The sequence below is a fragment of the Balaenoptera acutorostrata genome, chromosome 20 (assembly GCF_949987535.1).
Source record: "Balaenoptera acutorostrata chromosome 20, mBalAcu1.1, whole genome shotgun sequence".
NCBI lineage: Eukaryota > Metazoa > Chordata > Mammalia > Artiodactyla > Balaenopteridae > Balaenoptera > Balaenoptera acutorostrata.
In genome coordinates this window covers 52,253,645-52,270,408 of record NC_080083.1, presented here as the reverse complement: position 1 = coordinate 52,270,408, position 16,764 = coordinate 52,253,645, and the positions used below count along the sequence as shown (strand labels likewise).

The following is a 16,764-nucleotide window of genomic DNA, read 5'->3' as shown; positions in this document are numbered from 1 at the left end:
GCCGACTTGTTGGAAATATTAACATATCTATTTTGAAATGAGATCCAAATGGTAACAGAAAGTCACGTGACAGTGAGAATTTTTTTTAAAAAGGGGGAGAAAAGGAGATAGAAAACGTTCCTAGGAAGGTGAGAAAGGAGCAGAAAAGGTTGTTAGTGGGCAGGGGAGCTATTTAAGATCTTTCCTCAGCAGGAAACTGGCAAGTGCAAAGGCTGGGGCCCTGCAAAGGCCCCCAAGACGACGGGCACCTGTGGCTCCTTCCCTACATCACTCCGCTTCTGGAAGGAAGGGGCAGGTGTCTCCAGGCCCCCGGAGGATGCAGAGAGAAAGCGAAGGCCTTACCCTCCAGCTTGCTGCCCGCGTGGTCCCCGGCGTGGTCCCCGCCCTGTCCCTCCAAGGTCCTCTGCTCTCGAGGCTCTGCCTGCGGCACTGCCCCCGGGCCTGGCTTCTCCTCCGAGAGGGGAGCCTTCCCACCTGCACACACGGCAAAAACTCAGGAGGCTGGCAGAAGACTCAGAAGAACGTAGAGAAGGGACAAGAGGAGGCAGATGTTTCCTAAAATCACCCTCCACGTTGCCCCTCCTTCCCCTGTGGCAGTGTATACTCAACCTGATGAGTACCAAGGAGGTAATAAAAAATATTTAACATGTCATAGGCTGGCGGCAGGGAGCCAGTGTTAACTACCTTCGCCAATTAACATGCAGGGACCATCCTCAGCAGCTCTGAGACAGCAGTTAACAACGCACCACCCACCCGTCAGGCCTGCGCCGCACCCCCGTGTGTGTGCCCAGGCACCCCGTGTGTGCCCAGACACACAGGACTAGCTCAGCACCTGATGTTTACGGGTCTGGCAAACAAGTGTGTGACAGATTGATCAGAATAGCTGCCAAGCCCCCGACAGCTGCAGAAGGGCTGCTACACGCACATGCCAATCTTGCGAGAAAAGAAAGGCAGTGGGACAGAAGTGAGGATGGTCAGCTTCTCCTGCCCCCTCCGCAGCCTCTCCCAGGCCCCACATGGAAGGAGCCCACACCCACCGTGCTCGTTCTTCTCCACCAGCTTGCCCATGGCCCCCACGGCATGGCCGGGCAGCAGGGCACCGTCTGCTCTGGCCCCTGCACCTGCCACCAGGACGTCCTGCCCCTCAGGGAGCACTGCCTGGGGCCCTGGATGCGCACCCCTGTTGCCCAGCCCCAGGTCCTCCTTCAGGGGCTCAACGGCTGGCTGACCATTTTCTTCTGGAACCTTCTGGGGATCTTTAGGAAGACCACCCACTGCCTCCAAAGCCTGGTCCTGTCTGGGTCTCTCTCGTTCTGAGTCCAGCAGTGGTGGCACCATCTGACCCTTGCCCCCCAGAGCCCTTTCATCCACACGTTTGGACGGATGCTCCTTCTCCAGTCCTTCTGGGTCTTGACCTTCGTCCACCACCACCTTGTCGTGAGGGACTGGGGGTTCATGGCGGTGGGCCTCGCCCAGAGGTACTGCAACTCCTGGAAGGAGACGGCCGAGGTGGGGGAGTGGGTGGGGGTGGGGTGGGGGGTGGCTTGGCCTTCCCTCCCAGGGTGGCCTTCCCTCTCCAGGCCTGTGAACTGAGCTCGTTCCCGACCAACCACGTGACTGATGTCCAGCTGAAGTCCCTCCCCCGTGGACACCACCCCCCAACCCCCCGCCCGGGCCGTCACAGCACCTTGACCAGGGCGATCCAGCTGTGCCTCCTCCTGCTTCTCCTTGGCGTCTTCCCTTGGGGGCACATTCACGGGGCCCTTAATCTGGGCCTGCTCCATCTCATCTTTCTCATTTGGCAGCTTCGGCTTATCTCGGCTGTCCTCGGCCACGTCCACAATTGGATTCTGGCCTGTAAGCACGGCACAGATAATTGAGCGGTGTTTCCACATGGCCACACCGCCAATCAGCACGGCAACTGGGCAGTTTTCCCTGGATTGTAATCACATTTCCCAGTCGAATGGCAGAGCCTAAGCAGTTATTTTTTTTCCTGTTCAATCATTAGCAGCTAAGTAGTATAGAAAACTGTCATTTTTCATGTGTGTTCATAACAAAAATATGTCAAAATGCAATTTACACCTAACTGGGTGCAGAAGAGCGACATCCCTCATAAGCCTGGCCATCACCACCAGGTGGCAGCACGAACCCACCGTTTGAGGCCTGGGGACAGCCATCCTGCCCAAGCCCAACCACCCCCTTGCTGTAGGCCAAGGGAGAAGGGGAGGACGAGGGATGATTAAGGAAAATGCCCGAGGGAGGTTGATTTGCAATTCTGTCAACTTATTGCTGCAGAAGTGAAAATTCCTATCAAAAGGAAGGTGAGAAAGAGGTGTAGCCCACAAAGCTGGACCCTCTTGCCTCCCACACATGCCTGCATCCCACAAGCCATCTCATCCTCCAGCAGGTCCAACAGCTCCCCTGCACAGTCACCGCGGGTCCTCAGGGAGAGGTGCATGAGGATGGCCCGCTGAACTGGGCCAAAATGGAGCCTATCAGGAAACTCTCTCCATTAACAAAACCACTTTCTACCTGTTAGGCAAACGTGGCAGAAACTAAAAAACTATCTGGGGAAAAAACACGTTTAAAAAGAATCATTTCGGGGCTTCCCTGGTGGCGCAGTGGTTAAGAATCCGTGTGCCAATGCAGGGGACACAGGTTTGAGCCCTGGTCCGGGAAGATCCCACAGGCTGTGAAGCAACTAAGCTCGTGCGCCACAACTACTGAGCCTGCGCTCTAGAATCCACGAGCCACAATTACTGAAGCCTGTGCACCTAGAACCTGTGCTCCGCAACGAGAAGCCACTGCAATGAGAAGCCCGCGCACCGCAACTAAGAGTGGTCCCCGCTCACGGCAGCTAGAGAAAGCCCGCACGCAGCAACGAAGACCCAAAGCAGACAAAAATTAAATTAAATTAAATTAAAAAAAAAAAAGAATCATTTCATCCCAGAGGCCTGAAGCAACTGCTTTCCCCCTTCAGGGCACAAGCTGCCTGCAAAAGGGGAGGCAGAATCCCGAAAGGGCCTCTGCGGGGATTCACGATAGTCCTGTTCAGGTGGGCCTGCTCCCTCCCCCAAAGGAGGAGCAGGGACCAGGCTGACCTGCCATGCTGGCCGGGGGCACCTTCAGCAGCTGAGGTTTAGTGTCCAAACGAGGGGGGATCGTGCGGGGCAGGAGCCAGACTCGGGACTCCACAGTTCAATCAAGCAGCTGATTCTAATAAGCATGCGGCGTGTTCGCCACACCACAGTTAACACCCCATCCCCAGCCTGCAGAGAGCCCTGTGCTCAAAATCAAGAGGTGTCTATCCAGCGGATCACAAAGTGAAGAAAGGGGGCCAGGAAGGAAGAACACAACAAAACAGAAAACATCTCCATTATGTCATAGGAACAAGTCATGTTCTCAGCAGGGAACAAAAATCCGTTGGTCGTCAGGCAAAGGAACGACCTGGAGACGCAGGTGTGCAAAGGGGCACAGGGCGCACAGTGCGGCCACCCTGTCTGCAGCGGTCGGGCTTCCGACACTTCGCAGCTGTCCTCGGCAATGGACATAGCGTTTCCTAAAAGGAACGGAGCTCCTCATGAGGACAGTTTGCCAGCAATGCCTCTGGGCCACAGTAAAACTAACACAGAACTTCCTAATTAGCAACTGAAAAACAGCCCACACTCCGCCTGCCCTGCGGCTAGGCTCTGGAATGAGGCGCCCGCGCAGTGGCGCAGACAGGAAATTGCCCGTGCGGTCACTGGTCATCACCCTAGGGAAGGACGAAGGCTGCCAGGCCGACCCTGGACCGTTTCTCCTCCCTGAGGCGGCAGTGGGTCAGCGGGGAGTGGCCAGCAGAGGGCGCCTCAGCCTGGAAGGGCCTCCTCTCGTTCTCAAGGTCATGGCCTCCGCTCCCCAAAGTGGAAACCACGCAGACATATGCCATGCCTGCCTCATTCTGCCGGGCGGTGGAGCATCCCGACCTGCATGGCCTCATCCCACACTCAGACCCTCCTGACGGTGCTTCTGGCCAGGAGCTCCCAAGACAGACGGGCCGATGGACGGTCACCCATCAGACTCTCCTTCCCGTGTCCAGTGCGGGCGCCAGGTGATTCTGTAACTGGCTTAGGGAGACAGAGGACCAAAGGCCATAGACACCTGCAGTTCTAAAATCTGGGCATGTGTGTCAGGTTGCAGGTGCGACATCCTGAGTAGGCCTGTCCACGGCAACGAGAATCTGTGTTCAAGGCTGGTTCCACCTTGGAAGACAGGGTCTGGGCTGGGGGCTCCTCTTTGTCGACTCTCCCCTGCAGGACCCCATCCTGAGTCCAGGGGTGTCTCTTTCTGTATCTTGTGATCAGTAAAGATGGAAGCAGTCCTCTCTGACTGCCAAGCACAAAAATAAAGTGACTTTCAAAATCACACCTGAGTCCCATAGATGGAGTCCCTGTTGACTGGAGGGGAACCCCAAGTTCAGGAGACGCCCGGGACCCCAGGGCCGTGCATAGAGCAGGAGCAGCCACCAACGTTCCTTTAAAAGGCCAGATGCTGCTTTTGAGTAACTTTCCTGACAACCTTAGAAGTGCCCGCCTCGCTGCTGCCCTGAGAAGGTTTTACTTGTTACCCCCCACTCTTCTCCACAGGCAGCAAGAGAAACGCTGACTATGACACTCTTTTGAATGTGCAGGAATCCCAGTGGGCCCCTGGACCCAAAGTCCTAGCCAGGTGGCCCGGTGGCCCCATCTGGCTCACCGTCACAGCTCTCCTGCAGACAGGCACGTCTGCCCACGGGCAGCAGGTGGAGGGGGCGTGGGCCGGTCACTCGGGGCTGGACATGGGAGGCAGCACCCCTCCTGCCCCCAAGGAGTCCTTCTGGATTCAGCCGCGGCTGGTGTGGTTATCTTAGCATGGGTGAAATGAGCTCACAGCCGTGTCCTGACAAACGGGCAGAAAAACTGAAGTCACTCGGCACAGCGGTGTTAACAGCCCCTTCTCTGCAGGGCACAGGGAGAGCTGCCGGGGACCAAGGAGAGAAGGCAGGCGTGGAGCCGGGCCTGCCCGTGGGCATGCCGGCATCTGTCGCAGGAGTTCGGACGCTTTCCTGTCTGCGTGCACCGGCAGCTGGCGCAGCAGCACAAGGGACGCATCTTTGGAAGAACAATTAGGTAGGAGCTTGTGGGGGGCAAGCTCCCGCTCAGGTCACCTGTGTCCCCACACGAACGGATTGCTGCCCACAGGCCCCGTCCTGGCCCTTCCTCTTCTTTCCCACCCAGCAGAAGCTGGGCCGTGTCCCTGATGGGGAAAGGGATGAGCTGTATAATGGGTGTGGCCAAGGCGGCCCCCAACACCAAGAGAAGCTGCAGGCTGGGAGGGAGAGGAAGAAAGGGGACAAGGCCACATTCAAAGGAGGAGCTGAGAGTATCACCAACTCTGAACCCACCCGCCAGACCCTCGAGCAGGCCATCGGCCTCAGGTGAGCAGCCTCGTAGCCTTTCCTAAAGGGCTCGGCCACCTCTTCCGTCCACACCAGGTGCGTCCTGGGCTCTGCACTTGCTAAGAGTGCCAGGCCGGGGATGGCCAGTCCCGCATGTTCCCCGGAGGGCAGGACTCCCTCAGTCCCAAGCCCAGCTCGGGCTCTAAGGAAAGTTCGTACCATTTTGGCCTCTTCGACATCAAAGAGGCCAGTAAACCCACCTCACACGCTGATGGGCAGACGTCTGCAGGGCACGTGGCCAAGGCCCCACGGGCCCAGCTCTGCTTCAGCGAGGCAACCCATCAATGACGGGGAGGCCAGGGGCAAGAAACACGGAGACTGAGTTAAACAAACGGCATGTGGTTCCAAGAGTGGCCATGTGTTTGTTACAGACTCGTGGAAGAAATGGAAACCAGATGTGGCCGCGGCAGCTCCAGGTGAGCCGGGGGCCCGCCTCCACGACAGGATGCAGCTGCTTGTGCAGGCCGTGGGCTGGAGGCTGCACAGCGCCGTGGGGACAGGCAGCCCGGTGCCGACTACGTCAACTGATGCCGAGAAGCCCTACTGGGCGGGCCCACAGCCAGCTGAGATGTGAAACCGGTGTACGAGTCTAGTTCTGCTAGGGGTGTCCTTAAAGCACACAGGGCCAGGACACCCAGGGGTGAGGGACCCAGTGGGGCTGCCAACAGGGGTGGAGGAGCAACACCTATCTCCCTCTTCAAGGAGCCTTTTTTCCCATCCAAATTACTGAATCCACGCAACTTGCTGTGGGATGCCCAGGCGGCTTCTTCTTTATTTTTATTTTTTATAAATTTATTTATTTTTGGCAGTGTTGGGTCTTCGTTGCTGCATGTGGGCTCTCTCTAGTTGCGGCAAGCAGGGGCTACTCTTTGCTGTGGTGTGCGGACTTCTCATTGCGGTGGCTTCTCTTGTTGCGAAGCACAGGCTCTAGGCATGCGGGCTTCAGTAGTTGTGGCACACGGGCTCAGTAGTTGTGGCTTGCAGGCTCTAGAGCGCAGGCTCAGTAGTTGTGGCGCACGGGCTTAGTTGCTCCGCAGCATGTGGGATCTTCCCGGACCAGGGCGCAAGCCCGTGTCCCCTGCATTGGCAGGCGGATTCTTAACCACTGCGCCACCAGGGAAGCCCTCTTCTTTATTTTTAAATATTTATTTATTTATTTGGCTGCTCCAGTTCTTAGTTGTGGCACGCGGGATCTTTGTTGCCACACGCAGGATCTTCATTGCGGCATGAGGGATCTTTTAGTTGTGGCATGTGGGATCTTTAGTTGTGGCATGCAGGATCTCTTAGTTGCAGCATGCGGGATCTAGTTCCCTGACCAGAGATCGAACCCGGGTCCCCTGAATTGGGAGCGAGGAGTCTTAACCACTGGACCACCAGGCAAGTCCCCCAGGCAGCTTCTGACCACTCTGATTAACTTCTCTGCTGAGCCCCGCTATTCCCAGGGGTCCTCTCTGCAGGGGACCCACAAAGGGAGAGTCTTCTAGCCGGCCCTCGCCATCGCAGGAAGGCAGAGGAGAGCATGCCCAGCTACTCCGGGCTCAGGGCTCCCCCAAAAGAGCCCCAGGATAGACTGTTCTGCAGGAAGTTGGTGTGGGGTGCTGGCACTGCAGGGGCTTTCTGAGCACAGGGAGGTAAGGCCGGAACAGAGACGTCAACACATCCAAGAGCCCCGTACCTCCGACTGCGGGTAGCCCAGCCCTGCAAGCACCCAGCACGCTTGCCTCCCTGGACAGCCCTTGGGACCTTTCCTTTTGTCAATCACAGTAGCTGAGGAGACCAGGGCTCCCCTGGGCTTCTTAGCCATCACCACTCAAAGGGATCTGGAATCCACCAGCAACCAGCACTGCTCCCCCAGAGGGGAATGCCAGGCAGGCAGCCTGGGGAATCTCAATCCAAGCCAGGGGTTTCTTTGCAGGGGAGGTAAGCAGACATGCACACACCATTAGTATGAATACACAAAACCCAGCCATTGTCAGGGCAGAAGCCCCTGGAATGAACGTTATCATAGACAGCACCACCCACCAGCACCCGAACCTGAAGCCGCTTGGAGCTCCTAGAAGGCGGGGAGGCCAGATGGAGGGAGCCCTCCCCGCACCCCTCCCATCTAGGCCTGGGAAGGCCACAGGCTCCAAGACACCTCTTCTCTCCCAAACACCCCAGACGCAACGGAGCTCCTGCTGTACCCCAGAAAGCCGCGCTTGGAAACCACCCTGCACCCCATGGGCCCTGTCACATATGGGCGATGGGGCCACTGCATTGGGGGGCCTTCCAAGGCAGGCCTGCAGCTTATGAGGGAGTGTGGCTCATCCTTCTATCAACGGGCAGGTCAACAAGTAATACATAAAGTGAAACAGGAAACAAAGCTGAGGGGCATCACTGACTTTGTCCAGGAAAACCTGGCTTAAAATTTACATCCTCAAAACAAAACAAGCAAACGTGAGCGACACCCCCAAGTTTACTCACCTGTTAGGGCTCTCAGTGGGGGTGTTCAGATCTCGGCCCTGCTGCCTGCCATCTGCCTGTCCCCTGCACGCAGGTGGCCGCACCCACCAGCCCCCAGGAGGCCCCCCACCCCCTCCATCACCCAAACAGGACGGAGGCAACTGGGCAGGTGAGACAGCCTGGAAAGTGCCACCTGGGTCCCCGTGACCCCAAGATGACGCTGCTGGGGTGCCCCCAAGAAGGCTGCAAGCCTGTGTGCATACCTGAGAGCCGCGTACCTGGGAGCCGCGTACCTGGGAGCTGGGCTGCCTCTGCCTTCATCGCGCCCTCAGCCTCGCCAAGTCTGCTGCCTGGGGCTTCCTCTGCCAAGTCCACAGGGGCCTCCTGGCTCACGGACAGGGTGGTGTGTGTGCTGACCACCAGGATGCCCAGGCCGACCCAGAGCACCACCTGGACGAGACAAAGACCCCAAGAGCTAAAGGGGTCATGCAGTCCCTGCGCCCCTGCCCTTCCTAGGGGGTGGGGCACAGCCCACAGAGGCCCCAACCACACTGACCACTAGATGATGGTCACTAACTGATCAGTGTGACCGAATCATGGGCCACATCTGCAGAAGCCACACTGGTGATGGGGCCGGTGGGGTGGCGGGGGTGTTGTGAGGGAGCCTGAAGACAGCAGGGGCAGCAAGTATGACACGGAGCGGCCTGCTGGCTGGAGAGACACAAGCCCACTGGCCAGGCATCCTGGAGAACCCGGCGGCCACGCCTCCCCACGCCTAATGCTTCAGAGATTGGGTCCCTTGATGGTTTTGGTCAGGAGAGCAAGAATCTTGGGGCATCTGCCTAACCTGAAGGGGGCCCTTGCTTGTCCCACCCACTCACCCAGTAGAGGGCCCAGACCACTGGGTGCCCGGCTACAAATGACCTATCCCCAACATCACCCAGAAAGCTAGACACACCTGCAGCTACAGGGCACAGACGGGGAGACGGCTGGGAAGGAGGTGGCTCCTCGCCCCCTCTGGCTATCGGCGCCCATCGGTGCTGCCCAGCGAGCTGAGCTGGAGGCACTACTGCTCGCCGAGGGGCCTCGTCCCCACCCGGTCCCTCCTGTGATGGCCCCCAGGCTGATCATAAGTGCTGCCCTCAGTGACTCAGTACACGAACCCGACGTTGTGTAACTCTGTCTCCCCTGCAGCTCCTGTACACATTGGGCCAACACTCTCCATGTTACTTCTGCTGCCACAGCAGTGGACGCTGCTCGTTCTGCCCTTCCCAGCCAGGCCCGGCCCATGCAGCTCTGCCCAAGGAGCCGTAACTCCTGGTGCCGCAGAGAGGAGCACGAGGCGGCCTGCCTGAAGAGCCAGGGGACCCCACCACCCACCTCCACGTGCTCTCAGAGTCAGAACTCAAACCTTTTCCGAAAGGCACATTGACTCTTTGAAATGTATCTGTTCAAAAGAACCACTGAGACTTTCCCAGGCCCAACACAATTAGAGAAGAAAGATTTTCCACAGGAAGAAAGGACCTGTGCTCCTGAAGGTGGGTGCCAACCAATGAGGAGAACCTTGGGGAGAAAGTCTGTTTCAACCGCTGCCACTCTGGAAACACTGAGCTGGTTCAGGGCTCATGGAAGCAAAATGCTGGCCGTGCTCTGGGGTCAGCCATGGTTCAGGGAGGCCCGGTCAGTACCATGGACTCGAGAGGCCCCGCTGGCACTGACCACCCTCCGGCTTTAGGCAGGTGCGCATGGGGATATTGCTGGATTTGAGCCCTGGGGTCTGAGCAGCATCAGAAGACTGTACGCAGCTTGGGGTCAAGAGCTCCTGACTCTCGCCCCCCACCCCAAGTTATTTTCTTAAAAATGTGTGGATTCCCAGCTTCAGCTGTGTGCTCAAAGAGTAGCATGTTATACCCATTCCCCATGAAGGGAAGATTCAAAGAGCAATGGTATCCAGAGGCGACCAAAGTAGTTTTAAAATATTTTTAAAAAAAAGAAACTTTAAATCCCTTGCATCTCGTATTTCTCCAGAGAAACAACAAAAAAACTGCACGTCCTGTCTTGGACCCCGTAGCACTGACAGGATGAGGACAAGACCGAGTGAGAGCCCTGAAATACTCGAACGGCCAAAGTGGTTCTGCCTGCGTGGCTGGCCAGAGGGGGGGATGACAGCTCCAGAAGGGCCCCCAGGACAGCGCCAGGTGGGGATCCCAATGAGCCTGGGCTTCACCAGCAGAACCCCATTCCCCTCCAGGCCCTGATTTGGACAGCCCCTAAAATGGTTTTGACACAGAGATGAAGACATCTGCTTCGTTGTTTTTTGTTGGGTTTTTTTAACGGGGACATCACTGAACATTCCACGGGAGACGGACAAGCCAAAGGCAACATTTCATCCGTGGCTTTGAATGATTTATTTCAACCCTTGGCTTTCTGGCCTTAAAGAAACAAATCGCGCACAAAATAAAAAACGTTAACTCCATCAATGCTGGGAGACAGCAAGCTTCCCAAAAAAGAACAAGAAAGCGTCAACTTAAATTCGATTTACGAAGAAGAGCCTGCACGGAGCCAGGAAGCTCCGCCTGGTGCCACACACGCACCTGCCGCTGCCCCCGGCCCAGACACCCCACGACCCCACTAGCGAAGTGTGTTCCCGGGCTCCACCCTGTCCAAGAAGGTACCCCACCCACGCTCCCCCACCCGCGGCAGTCTCCACCCCACCCTTCGCCGAGACCCCCCCCTCATCCCTTGACACACCTGGCTCTCAAGCCGCCCTGGGCTTTGTGGGATACTTGCCAGCTGACCACTGTCTGAGCATGAGCCGCCTGCTGGCCCTGCCAGAGCCTCTGTAACTGGTCACGGTCCCAGCTCTCCACTCTCACCCTTTCCTTTGAAGAAATGCCACAGGTCCGCAAAAACCCCCAGGCAGGGAAGCCAAAGCCGCCCCAGCTTGAGGGGAGCAGAGGATTAACGCCAGGCTGGCGTCAGTGAGGACGCGGGAGGGCCATGCCTCACACCAAGGGAATCTAGGTCCACGGGTGATGCTGATGCAGTGACCAGATCACAGTCTGCATGCAGGCATGTGTCGGGAGGCAAGAGTCAGCCAGAGCCAGGGTGGGAACACGGCCCCCAGGGCAGTGTCAGGAGCTCCAGGTGGGCCAGACTTTGGAAAGGGCACAGGTGTTGGCCAACTCCCTGGGGCAGCCATGACAAGTACGCACGTCAACTCCGGACGGTGAAACCCACCCCTTCCGCCTCAGCCCCACTGGAGAGACCCTCTGAGTTCTCGAATTTTCAAGATAAAGGATGAACTAGTGATGACAGATAAGGTTTCTTTTCGATTTGCTAAGGGCCAACTGTGTTTTCGCGGTCCCTGCTTATTCTTCTGAGGACGTTTCTCAGAATACTCTTTCATGCATTTCTCCAGCACAGCTGTGATGGGCCCATCACCCGTGCCCCCCACCTTCCCTGGCTCTTCCCGAGGTCCGGGGCCAGGAACAAGCACCTCCGTGCCAGCAGCGCTCAGGCATCTGGGGCAAGTAGACTCGGGCTGACGCCAGGTCTGTGCCATCCTACGGAGCAGCAGCCGGGGCTCCCAGGACAGGAGGGACACACCCCAAGCGGGTACCCTCCAGGCCCTAGGTCTGCACACCAGACTCCAGCCACATTTCTGAGCATGCTCCTTGCAAGGCTCATTTTCCTCAAAACATGAAAACTCTGTGTTCGGAAATAAAACAGCAGGGCATACAAACGGTATGCCACAGTCAGATGGTCGATTCTAGGACTGATCTGCAATGTACGTCACCAAGACACTAAGTCCAAAGGAGAAACTTTTCCATCTTCTCTGCACGTGGTCAGAAAGTAGTTAATATAATTCAATATGCTTTCCAGTTTTAAAAATCCATAGTAACACAGGCACAGATAGACGTCTCTTTAACGCGATTCTACGTGTGTTCACGTCTACAGACACGTGGGAACGTTTGAATGCGCATGTTCATTTCTGTACATGAAGCCAAAACCAGCATTACGCTCAACAGTTCAACACTGGAAACTGTCCCAGCTGAGTTGGGAAGACGACTAGCTGCCCCCCCGCCCCGCCCCAGCGCCACAGCGAGAGGTGCAGGATGACACAGATGAGAGAGAAACAACTGGAAAGGGGGAGGTGAAATTAACAAGAGATGCTGTAAGGTCAGAGGGTAAAAAAAGTTAATATATGAGAATCTATAGCCTCCCTACGTACAAACAGTCAGAAAAGCCAGAGGAAGGAGAGGTCCCAGTATCACAGGCACATGTAGCAGAGGGATGCTGGTCCAGCAGATGGAGACGGGGAAGGGGGGCTGAGTGCAGCTGTGACAACTGAACGCCACGCCCCATTATCGCACTGGGAGGCTCACAAATACACTCTGCAGATTAGCCAGAGTATCAAGGGAATGATTCTTTCCAAATTTATCTACAGTTTCAACGAATTCCAATTAGACCAAAACCAAAAAGGTGGATTTATTTTTGTTAAGAGTCAGATCAGCTGACTGGAACATTCATATAGAAAGTAAACAGGGAGTTCCCTGGTGGCCTAGTGGTTAGGATTCCGGGCTTTCACTGCCATGACCTGGGTTCAATCCCTGGTCGGGGAACTAAGATCCCGCAAGCCACACGGCACAGCCAAAAAAAAAAAAAAAAGAAAAAGTAAGCAAGCAAGAACATCCAGAAACGTCATTAATGAAAGAAAAGAGATTAGAATTAAAATGTTTTCAGAGCCACACAACAAGGGAGCACCATCACAAGGCCGGGTAATTAAAACAGCGTGGACGGCCACATCACTGGATGGAACATCCAGGAAATTAAAATACAAGTCCCAAATGAGCCCAAATACATACAAGAACTTAATATACAGGAGCAGTAACATTTCATATCACTGATGGACGAACAGTGTTCTGACAACTAGAAAGCCATCTAGAAAAACTGAGGATACCTACTTTGTTTCTTACAACAAAATAGAATACCGATGGGTCAAAGATTTAAATGGAAAAATGAAATCATGGAATTACTAAAAGAACTGAGGGAAGAATTCCTTAAAATAATACTGGAGTGGCAGGGTCATTTTAACAATGACTTTTTTCTCTCCTACAAAGAGTCTGATAGACTAAAACATTGGTACTTCACAAACTGGGAAAAACATTTGCAATTTGGCAGGCAATGGGCCAATTTCCTCATATTATAAGGAGTTCCTAAAACTCACCAAAATCCCCAATTGAAGACTGGTGAACAACCTCAGCAGCTAAGACTTGAGGGGCGAGAGACTCCAGAGAACAGGTAAGCACCGAGGGGCCACCAGGCCAGGCTTTTCCCAGTCAGCAGTGCTGAGCAGCCCTGGAGCCTGCAGACACACAGGCTGGGCCCCAGGCATTAGAAGTGAGGGATCCCCAGCAGCCAGAACCGGAGGTGCTACGATCCTGGAGAAGAGGAACCCTCCAAGGACGCACCCACGTTCTGTGTTCAGTTCTCCCCTGAGGCACATGCCAGCCACCAGCTGGGCAGAGTCGTGCAGAGAGCAGTTGCCAAGAGGATGAAAGCTAAGCAGAGAATTTAGTAATCTGCGGGTGATTGCGTTGAGACTCAGGAAGGGCTACACTCTAGGAGTGAGGGCAAACCTGAAACAGATTGGCCTCAAGTGGACACAGGCCTTCTGCCCATCCTCTGTCTGCTGGACAGAGGACAACATCATCCAGAGCCTCCACGATTTCTCACATACACCTACACAAAGTACCAAGCATGTCAGGGGACAGGACCAGGCCCCAGAAAACCAAGAGGGTGCAAAGGATCAATATAAACAAACTATTTGAACAATAATAATGATGTCTTGTGGTGTTTAAAATATATGTAAAATTAAAATACATAAAAACAATAGCACCGAAGGCTAGAGGAAGGTAAATGTAGTTAAAATATCATTGGATAGTTACCTCATCTGGGAAGCAGTTAAAAAAAGCTAACTTATGGTCAACTCTAATAAGCCAAGGATTCATATTAAACTGCCTTGTATAACCACTAGTAGAACAGAAATGTACAACAACTAATAGAAGAACAGAGAATAAATACTTAAAATGCTTGATTTATCCAAAAGGCAGCAAGCAAAAAAGAAACAGAAAAAAGAACAGATGGGACAAATAAAAAACAAAGAGTAAGACGGAAGCTTTAATCCCCCCAAATCAGTAATTTTATTAACTGTAAATAGTCTTAAATACTCCTATTATCAGGATGGATCAAAACAAAACAAAACAAAAGCCAACTAAATGCTCTTACCCGAGACATACCTTAAATATAAAGGCATAGAGAGATCAAAAGAGAAAGGATAATAAAAACAATATTGTGCAAATATAAACCCCAAATAAAGCTGGATTAGCTACACTGTATCAGACAGGGCTGCCTTTAAGGAGAGAAGCATTTCCAAAGATAAAAAGGAACGTTTCACAACAAAAAGGGTCAGTTTAATAAGATATAGTCATTTTAAAACTGTACGCTCCTAATAACATAGCTTCAAAACAAAAAGCAAAAATTGATATAACAAGACAAATAAACCTATAATTAAAGTGGGAACTGTCATACCTTTTTCATAACTGATACACAAGAAGATTAAAAAATCAGTAAGAATATGTAAAATCTAAAAATCACAGTTACTAAACTCAACTTAACCACACGTTGGAAGCATACTGCATCCAACAACTGCAGACTCTACAGCCAGCTAAACAGCCATCAGAATAGACCATCTGCTGGGCCCCAACAAATGTCAAAGGACTGAAGTTCTTCAGCTTGTGTCCTCAAATCACATTGGGATTGTGCTCGAGATCAATAAAAGAGAGTCCTGGAAAATCCCCCAAAGTTTGGAAATCTAAAGAAGCTACTGGTGACAATCAGCTGGAGTCCCAAAGGGCTGTAGACAGAAGGGGGTTCCGATAAGGAAAGGTTTGAGATCTGCCTCAGGAGAAGCAGAGCAGTCAAGAGCAGAGCTAATATAACCTAATATGTAGGACCCAGTGCAAAATGAAGATGTGTGGGCTTTTATCCAAAAATCAGGTAAACAGTACCATTAAAAGTACTAAAATGTTTTCCCTTTCTTCTGTGGTCTCACAACTCGTTACAGTGTTTTTTCTGCTTGCGACTTTGCTGTTAGAGAAAAAGTTAAAATTTTGTATTATTAGCATTAAAAATAAATAAAGAAATAAAGAAGCCAGTGGTGAAAGAAGAAATAAGGATGGAAATTAGGAAAAGTTGCAAAGTGAATGATGATGTCAAATCTTCAATCTATAGTTTGATGCAATCCCAGTCAAATGCCAACAGCTGAGAAGTCACTTCTAAAACCGAGTTGAGGGACGTCCCTGGCGGTCCGGCGGTTAAGACTCCGCACTTCCACTGCAGAGGGCACGGGTTCCATCCCTGGTCGGGGAACTAATATCCCACGTGGTGCGTGGTGCGGTCAAAAAATTTTAAAAATTAAAAAAAATAAAATTGAGTTGGAAATGCAAAGAGCCAACAATAGGAAAGGCCATCCTTAAAGTAGTCAGCATCAAAACTCCCTACAAAGCCTCAGCAACCAACACAGGGTAGCGCTAGTGTGGGAGAGACCGACAGACCAGTGAATGGGAGTTCCCAGCCTCACACGTACACAGGTGACCGATGACAATGGTGCCGCAGCAACGCTGGGGCAAAGGGTTGCGGCTCAACTGGAGAGTCACACAGAACACGACCCCTGACCCCTGCCACACACCAAGCGTTCCAGATGGGAAGTAGATCTAAATGTGAAAGAGAAAATACAAGGCTTCTACAGTATGACAGAGTAGACTGTCTTCAGGACCTGGGGATAAGCAAAAATTTCCTAAGTAGTACATAAAAAGCACACAGCAAAAGAAAAACTCAAAAAACTGAACTACACTGAAATTACGAACATCTGTTGATCAGAAGGTGTCGTTAAGAAAGTGAAAAGGCAGCCAAGAGTGAGACAAAACATTTGTAATATATACTTCTGAAAAGTCTTTTATCTAGAATCTTTTACAAACCTCTACAAATCAATAAGAAAAAAACAACCCAATAGTTAAAAAATGGGCAAGACTTGAAAGGCATTCACAAAGAAGACACCCACACGGCTAACAAGAGTATGAAAAGGTGCTCAACAGTCACCTGGAAATTGCAAATTAAAACCCAAATGAGGTACTGCTACACGTCCATCGGAAGGGCTAGAATCTGAAAAAGGGACGGTAGATGTTAAAGCAGCTAAAATTCCAATATGGTGCCTGAGGACCACTTTGGAAAGCTGGAAAAAGTCTGGCAAAATCTACTAAAATTGGACAGACATAACCTCAGGACCCAACAATTCCGCACCTAGGTGAATAACCAACAAAAGTGCACACACGCTGCACTAGGAGAGACGTGCAGAGCAGCCCGTCCAGGACACTCTGCTCTGGGTGACTGTAGATTCCTACAGTGGAGAATCACATGGCAGGGAAGACGGCAAACCACCCCTGGCCACCCCGGCAGTAACGCGGGGGAACTCAGGCGTGATGCTGAGTAAGGAGGCTAGACACACGCTGACATTTCCTGTGAGACTCCATTTGTACTAACTTGAAAGGCAGGCAAAATTATTCCAAAATGTTAGAAGACAGACAGGCAGTAACCTTAGTGGAGGAAAGACTGTGGGGCGCCCCAGGGAAGCTTCGAGTGCTGGAACGTTCTGTATCTGGCCTGGAGGTGGTTCCAGGTGTGGAACTTAGCCGACATGTATCAAGCTGTACATGAGAATTATGTGTTTTGCCATATGTATACTATGCTCCTAAAAAATTTACCAAAATCAACTGATAAGAAAA

At 52.9% G+C, this 16,764-nt stretch overlaps 1 protein-coding gene across 6 annotated transcripts in view; it reads right to left on the bottom strand.

Annotated features, from left to right (window-relative positions):
- Positions 1 to 16,764, bottom strand: part of SLC38A10 (solute carrier family 38 member 10) — a 41,548-nt gene that overhangs the window by 5,365 nt on the left and 19,419 nt on the right. For 2 of the 6 annotated variants that reach the window (XM_007185845.2, XM_007185847.3), the window contains exons 11-14: positions 8,197 to 8,368; positions 1,688 to 1,855; positions 1,038 to 1,490; positions 343 to 474 (exon numbers count right to left, since the gene is read on the bottom strand). In XM_007185845.2, coding sequence (XP_007185907.2) covers positions 343 to 474; positions 1,038 to 1,490; positions 1,688 to 1,855; positions 8,197 to 8,368 — 925 coding nt within the window. The remainder of the gene's footprint in view (positions 1 to 342; positions 475 to 1,037; positions 1,491 to 1,687; positions 1,856 to 8,196; positions 8,369 to 16,764) is intronic. The other 4 variants (XM_007185849.3, XM_057535444.1, XM_007185846.3 and 1 more) reach the window with 2 other exon arrangements.